Source organism: Humulus lupulus, chromosome 3 (genome assembly GCF_963169125.1).
Source record: "Humulus lupulus chromosome 3, drHumLupu1.1, whole genome shotgun sequence".
In the NCBI taxonomy this organism is placed as follows: Eukaryota; Viridiplantae; Streptophyta; class Magnoliopsida; order Rosales; family Cannabaceae; genus Humulus; species Humulus lupulus.
In genome coordinates, this window is record NC_084795.1 from 92,502,598 (window position 1) to 92,511,125 (window position 8,528).

Consider the following 8,528-nt stretch of genomic DNA (forward strand, 5'->3'; position numbering starts at 1 on the left):
GCTACATAATTCACGTCAAAGAAGAGGGAGACTCACATTTTCTGTAAATAATTAACATGTATATATCATATATATACTATTAGTTACATAACTTAACCTGATATCAGTCATCCTCATAGAAAGATCCAATAATGGCTCACTAGTATTAAAGTACAAAATGACACGAATACATTATATATTTATGGTATATATATTATTATTGATTCTAACTCAATTTTGATATTGTTTTACTATGAACTGTATTTTATTCTAGTGTTACTGGAAACCCAGATCTCTGTTCCTCAGTTTTATGACTTAAACATTTGAAGCGTAAAAACTACAATGTTTATATTATAGTATCAGTTGCATCTCTCTTTGTCCTCTTAGGTGCACTCTTTATCGGATGGAGACTGATTAAAAGAAAAATAGGTAATATTGCCACTTATATGTATGTATGTATGTATGTATGTATGTATGTATGTATGTATGTATGTATGTATGTATGTATGTATGTATGTATGTATGTATGTATGTATGTATGTATGTATGTATGTATGTATGTATGTATGTATGTATGTATGTATGTATGTATGTATGTATGTATGTATGTATGTATGTATGTATGTATGTATGTATGTATGTAGAGATTAGTAGCCAAAGTGTGGTTAATTCTAGATCTTATATATAAATATAATAATATAGAACAGACAAGCCCAAATCAATGAACAACATTTGGTCAGAATTGGAGCCCAAAAAATATCAATTTACTTACTCTGAGATCACAAGTATTACCAACAACTTTGAGAAAGTCATTGGAAAAGAAGGTTTTGGACCTGTTTATTATGGCTATGTAAACGACACTCAAGTAGCTATCAAGATCCTCTCTGATGCATCAGAACAAGGGTATAATGAGTTTCAATCTGAGGTATTATATAAATGTGGAATTTATGAGGATTTGTTAATTCCTCTCGAATTCTTGAAAGAAATGCAATACAACAAACATTAATTAAAACAAGAATGCAAAACACACACATGTACTTTCTTTGGTAACTTCATTTAGTTCGGGTCAACGTGATCAAGTTTTGGTTGGTCAATCCACTAGATTAACAGAACCTTTACACTCACTTTGTTTACTCATATAGTTCTCGAGAAACAAACAAGAAAGAACCTGATCAGTGCTAGTTCAAAACAAAGTCCCAGTACTTTTCTCCAATTACCATCAATTCTTACATCTTTTATATACAACCCCATGAACCAATAAGATGAAGCCATTTTATCCATTCATGTAACCGAGTAATATCAATAATAAGTTGCAGCCTTGTTACTAACTATTTTAACAAGTAAGTTACATGTAAGAGCCAACAGTGCTTATCGGATGGCCTATGATTTTAAATTATTTTGGATTTGTGTATTGTTTAATGATTTTACGGAGTTCAATTTACAGGTATTACTTCTAATGAGAGTCCATCATAGAAACTTGACCACTCTCATTGGATATTGCATTGAAGATGATTGCATGGGACTTATCTACGAGTACATGGCTAATGGAAACTTAAAACAACATCTCTCAGGTTCATTTTTTCATTCAGCACTATAGCGTACTCTCATATTAATATTTTTTATTAACAATAAGAGAGTTTCTTTCAAGTCCATCAAAAACAAATGAAGGGGTCAAACTGTTTTAAATATTTTGGATTGCAGAAAAAAATACTTGTACATTAAGTTGGGAGAATATACTAAAAATTACAGTGGATGCAGCATAAGGTTAGCTGTATATTTAAATAGTACATTATGTGTATGTTTGAATTTGGTTGACACTAAATTGTGTTGTAGAATTTGGTTAAAATATCAGGTTTAGAGTATCTACACCATGGCTGTAATCCCCCAATAGTCCATAGGGATGTGAAAACTCCCAACATCTTGTTGAACGAAAGTTATGTAACTAATAGTATATATATGTTAATTGTTTATAGTAAATGTGAGTCTCCCTCTTCTTCGACGTGAATTACGTAGCACCACCGAGAGACTCGGTTTTCTCCTCCATCAACGACCAAGCCACCAACAGCACAACTCCACAGTCACCACGACTCCGGCATCCGTTCGACGAGAGCCACTACCCACCACCCCTTGGCCTTTCCACTTTGATGAGAACCATCGTGCATGCAGCCATATGGTTTGACGGAGAACTTCTCGTCACTCGGTATCGGCTTGAATTCGTGGTAGGCCCTGGAGCTTTGGAGACTGAACCAGAGCATCGGGCAACAAAGCATCATCTTACCTCTGCAATTGGTTGGAAGATTTATTCGACGTCTTTGCTATGTTGAAGTGTTTGTGGTCCCCTCTTTAGAATTTTTTCTAAATACGCCTGAGAATAAATAATTATATATTAATATAATTAGGAATAGATTAAAACAAAAAATATATAGTACATGCATCTCCACCATACCAAACAATACGTAATGTTTTTAACCAATCACAACCCAAAGAAAACAGTCGCACATATGCGACCCTTTCGTACACCCGCACCAAAGCCATACCCTCTATATATATATATATAAACTTTGCAGGAAAATAAAAAAGAAAAACATAAATTTGAAAAATAAATAAACAAAATGTGATGTGACAAAACAGGAATGCACGTGGGTGGATTGGACATATACACAAAATGAATTTCATATTAATGTTATAAAATACTGCACACATAGGGCTTTTTTCGTACACATGTATTATAGATTTACTTTTGGAGAATTTTCCTATAGGGCTTCACTTTAAGCCTTACCGGTGGTACTCTTCAATGTTCTCCTCGTGAACAATTTTCGGCGCAAATTTTTTTTATGACCGTGTAAATTGTAGTTGTTTAGAGCATCCTGCAGATTTTCAGAAAATTCTGAATAGTTTCCAGTACCAAAAACTAGGCTCAAACATGTTTCTTTCCACGCGCAATAAAAAAATTAGTCACACGTGCAACAACATATTTGAACCTAGCTTTCGGTACTATAAACTATTCATAATTTTCTAAAAATCGCGTTGATGCTCTAAATAGCTACAATATACACGGTCATAAAAAAAATCGCGCTGAAAACTATTCAAAGGTCGAAAACACTAAGAGCCCCACCGGTAGGACTTAAAGTGAAGCCCCTATAAGAAAATTGTCCTATATATATAGAAGATTTTTGTGGTGCGGGCGTATAGAACACCTGCACGTTTGAGCACCGACATTGGTTGATTGCATACGTTTAATCATAAGAACGGTTCTATGCTAATGCTTTCCCATTTAATTCTTTTTTATTTAATATATTACTGTGCTATTTTAATATAATTCTTTTAAGAAAAAGTCACATTGGTTAATGTGAGTTTTGCTGCTGGGCACCACATTATGTTAACTAATGCTTTGTTGTTTTTTTATTATAAATTAATGGCTTTATTGTTGTATTAATCATTTTGGTAGACACTAAAATCACATAATTATCCCTATACTAACTCACAACAAGAAGTAACAACTTAAGGGCACAAATGTATTCCAACTTCACTAATCTTTTTCTCTGTTGCTATTTTCATATGCAAAATCGAAAAGACAAAAAAACTATTGGAGAAATTAGGAGAAGAAGAAGATGCAGAGAAAGGAACGTAAATGGCAACACGGAGGTTATAGAGATTCGGCTTAAGCTAGCCTACGTCCACCTTCTTAGCTCTCTCCACTAATCAAGACCAAGAGACTGTGGAGGTCTTACATGCATGCATATATATGACTACGTTGGATATAGTAGTATTAGGGGTGAGCATCGGTCGGTTTGGGCGGTTTTTTCATAACATAAAATCCAGAATTCGGTTTTCGGCCTGGATTGGTGCAATCTAAAAACTGACCAACCAAACCAGTTAAAAGAAAAAACCGACCGTTTTGGACCGCGGTTTAGTCGGTTAAATCGACCAAACCGAATTTTTTTTTTTAAATTAAAAAAAAAAATTTGAAAGTTTTAGTTAAAAAACTAAAAATTTTGGATTGTTGGAATCCACTTTTGTGCATTTTTAAAACATAAATATATAGAACACAATTTCATATATTTTTTTTATTATTTTTATTTAATAATTATATAATATTATATTGTTCGGTCGGTTTCGGTTCCGCCAGTCGGTCCACACAAAATTTTCAAACCGACCGAACAGTGGCGGTTTGCGCCGTTGGCGGTTTTTTCGGTGTTCAGTTTAATTGGTTTCGGTTTTTTCGGTATTCGGAAGGTCGGTGTACAAAGTTTTTTTGGTTTTTCGGATTTTATGCTCAGCCCTAAGTAGTATGAGAGAAGATTGATTATTCAGTGTTATAACGGTAACGAAGAAGGAGTCTTTTTTTTTTTTTTTGCTGAATAAACGAAGTAGTATTCATTGATTTTTTTGTTGGTTAAGTAAGAAATTTATACACATTCATTTATATATAATATATATACTTTTTCCATCAGAGATAGTAATTTAATTTGAAAGACAAATTGTCACCAATCCTTTAATTAACAATACTTAAAAACTTAAACAAGCTAACATCAAACCATAAAATTTAGAAAGCTCGTAATAACAAAATTTTGAGAACTCATTATGCATTGGCTTTTTAAAACTTTACGAGTTCTTCCTACAATTTCTTAATCTTGGCCAACATAAGCTTGAAAATATCAAAGTCATTGAGAGTTTCCCTTCTCTCCTGCACAATCAATTTCCACCCCCTAAGAGTTGTTCTCCCACTTCTTCTTTACATCAATAGGAACAGTAGGAACCGTACGGACGAAATGGAAAATGAAGAGATGTACGAAATATATAATAGATGCTTCCTCACTGTATCCATTATGCACTTAACCCTTTCAACCAATTAAAATCCACAAAAAAGAGACGCAACAAAAGAGACGCACGGTTGCGGGTGTTTCGTACGCCCGCACCACAGATTTTTTCTATATACTAGATACAAGCAACGTACAATATGTACGTTTGCTTAGTTTTATTTATAGAATTTATTAATTATTTTTATTAAATTTATATTATGTCATATATATTTTGAAATAAATATCCTATTTTAATTCAATAATTTATTTATTTTTGTTTAAGTTTATATTTGTTCAAGTTTTTGAATTTGGGAGTGACAAATTATATATTATATGTTTAATGTAATATTAAATATTATACGTGGATTTTAAATTTAAGTTTCTTGCTAGTTTTTTTTAAAAAAAAATAATTTGTTGCTAATTCACAGTAGATTATATTATATGTTTAATATGATATTATTCTAATAAGTAGGTTTAAATTTAATTAAATTTTATTCAAGTTATATAAAATATATGATTTTATTATTTTTAAATAATTATCATTATAAAATATCTCAAAAATATCATATTTTAATTTGTTTAATTATTTATTATTTTTAAATAATTATCATTATAAAATATCTCAAAAATGTCCTATTTTAATTATTTATTTTATTTTATTTAAGTTTAAGTGTTTACAAACTACTGTTAAATATTATAATATTATGTTAAATATAATAATATTCCGTTAAAGTTAACATTAAAAAAATAAAAAACTGTTAAAACCAAAAAAATTTGTTATCTACACATTTATTATATAAAAGATATATACTAGGACTCCAAAAAAAAGATAATTATGAGAAATTGAAGAAATGTAATTCAAACAAAATAAATGAACTGCCTTTAGTCCAGGCTGTTTTTTTAGCCAATAAGATTTAGACACATATTTTATTTATTGAGTCTATTGTACTATTAAGAATAAATAGTATTTCTGCCATTGAACTTTGGACACTATCAGATTGTGTCCTATAAAATATACAGTCTGTTAAAATATTCTCCTGTTTTATTGATACTATCACATTGTGCCCCTGTTACGATTTGCATAAAATAATTACCATTTTTCGCCCCCAAACTTTGACAACTACTAAATTGTGCCCCATTTAATTAAAAAAAATTAAAATCTATTTTTCTATTAGTTCTTAAAAAATTTAAGAAAAACTCAATAAAAGACTAAAATTATTTAAAATTCTTTTTAAATACATTTAAGTTTAAAAATATTTTTTAAAGATAAACTAAATTATTTCAATTAAAAAAAAACATATTCCCTTCTTCTTTATTCTTTTTTATTAATTTTTCTAATTACTTTCTATTCTCTCATTTTTGATCCCTAATTAAAACTATTTTAAAAATTAAATATATATAATATTATAAATTTAAAATGTATTAATTTTAAAAGAAATATATAAAACTTAATTAATTAAAAATATTTGGCAAAAATCAAAGAATATAAAGTAATTATAAAAATATATTAAAAAATAATAAAGAAAAAGAAAGGGATATGTTTTTCTTTTATTTGTACCAATTTAGTTTTTATTTTAAAAAATATTTTCAAACTTAAATGTATTTGAAAGAACTTTAAATAATTTTAGTCTTTTATTGAATTTTTTTAATAATTTTTCTTTAATTTTTTTAAGAACTAATAGAAAAATAGATTTTGAAATTTTTATAATTAAAGGGGGTACAATTTGGTAGTTATCAATGTTCGAGGGGAAAAAATGTTAATTATTTTATGCAAATCATAACAATGAATACGATATGATAGTATCAATAGTTCAGAGGAAAATTTTAACTAGCCGTATATTTTAGGGGACACAATCCAGTAGTGTCAAAAGTTCAGGGGACAAAAATGTTATTTATTCTACTATTAAATGCAGGTTAAATTTTTTGTCAAAAAAAAAAAAGCACGTTATATTTTTTTATCAAATGTAACACATATTGTGGAGTTACAATTTGAGAAATGATGATCATAATAAGTTTTGTAACATATAGAATGGAGTTAGAATTCTTAAGAAATGATGATCATAAGTTTTGTAACTCTCACAAATATTCACCAATTAATGTGTAAAATGAGTTAAACATCTTGAATTTGAATTTCATTAGCTATAATATTTTATGGTTGTTATGTGCATATTTCTAACTCCCAGGGGAGTTTGATGGAATTAGAAAATCTAATTGTGGATGAGAACTCTATAAATAGAAACTATTTTGCTCACTTAAATGTAATGTGTGAATGTGGAAAAACACACTGATAACTCTACAAAATAGAGATATTTTACCACATTTTTATGCTAATTGTTGCTTAGTCTTTGAGTTTTTAAGTAACTTATTAAGTTTTTAAGTAAATTTTGAATTTATTAATCTTATTGTAATTTTTTAGATTTTTACATGTTTTTATAGATATTTTATTATAATATGTTGCAGTTTAATTTTTTGAAAGTAATGTTGTTAGATTGAAAGTTAAAAAATGTGATTTTATTGAACTTAATTTCCAAAGTAAATTAAATTTTAATTAATATTTTCATAAACTTAATATGATTCATTTTATAATCGAAAATATTTGGTTATAATTTGATGTTTATTTATTTTGTAGGATGTATTTTGTATATTTTTTTTATGCTTGAAAAATAAAGAAGAGAAGAGAAAGGAAAAAAATAGCATTTTTGTAAAGACTAAAGAAAAGCCTCCATGGCCCAAGCTTGCAGCCACCAGCCCGTAGGCCTCCTCCCAGCCATCTGGGCCGAAGTTCCTCCCAGCCTCTGGGCCGAACCACCTGCCAGCACCCCACTTGGGCCCGCCAGAGCTCCAGCCTCCATCCCACCACGCAAGGCCCAGCCGAAGCTCCTCCCAGACTCCTAGGTTGCCTGCAGCCTTTGGGCCGAACCACCTGCCAGCACCCCCACTCGGACCCGCCAAAGCCTTGCACCCAGGCCCAACCCGAAGCTGCCCCAGCCTGGCCCAGCCGCCTGCCAGCCCACCAGCAGCCATGCCTTTTTTTTATCTTGAGCCCAACAATGTCCATTTGTCCTTTGTCTAAAAATGCTAATTTTTACCCAATTTTTCTACAAAATTTTATACAAAATAATCATCACCCCTATAATTTACCTCTACATGTCATATTTACTTTATTTAATCAATTTAATTAATTTAAGTTGATTATTTTAATGCTCTCATTTTGGCTGTAAATATGGAATTTCAATATCATTTTAGGGTGCTTAATTTTTGGTTACCAGCTTCTTTCTACCATTTTCTCTCTACTATTCTCTCTTCCATTTTTGGTTTTTCAAGAGCATTTTCAAGTATGTATTTCATTTATTTTGTAATTTTTATTCTAGTTATGTGCTTCTAATCTTTTTCATAAAATTATTAAGATCATGATGAAGCAACTTGTAACTAGATAATATTTATGTTGTATGTTGGTTTTCCTTGTAATGCAACAAAGTTTATGGATTTTTCTTCTTCATATATGTCTTTCATCTTTAATATCTCATATTTTGGATTGTTAGATAATGTGCACTTTGTACATATCCAATGCTTAGAACAAAAATATTATGTTTTACCTTATAAATAATGTTATTTGATTTTTTTTTTTTCATTAGGTTGATTCACATTAAATACTTTGAAATTATACTTTTTGAAAAGTGAAGAAAAATCCTATCTTTTTAGAAGTAATTTGTGCTTAAAATTATAAATCTATTTGGAAAATGATAG

The 8,528-nt window shown here is 29.8% G+C and overlaps 1 protein-coding gene across 1 annotated transcript; it reads left to right on the forward strand.

The window, feature by feature from the left end:
* The first annotated feature begins 700 nt into the window (after positions 1–700).
* Positions 701–2,303, forward strand: LOC133824680 (probable LRR receptor-like serine/threonine-protein kinase At5g16900). Its single transcript, XM_062257644.1, has 3 exons — positions 701–904; positions 1,424–1,550; positions 1,993–2,303. Exons 1-3 carry the CDS (start codon positions 701–703, stop codon positions 2,301–2,303), a joined length of 642 nt encoding a protein of 213 aa, XP_062113628.1.
* The last annotated feature ends 6,225 nt before the right edge of the window (positions 2,304–8,528 follow it).

Coding starts and splice junctions, on each gene's coding strand:
- LOC133824680 (XM_062257644.1), top strand. CDS start 701: ATGAACAACATTTGGTCAGAATTGGAGCCCAAAAAATATCAATTTACT. Junction 905..1,423: donor ATAATGAGTTTCAATCTGAG/GTATTATATAAA, acceptor TTCAATTTACAG/GTATTACTTCTAATGAGAGT. Junction 1,551..1,992: donor CTTAAAACAACATCTCTCAG/GTTCATTTTTTC, acceptor TGAATTACGTAG/CACCACCGAGAGACTCGGTT.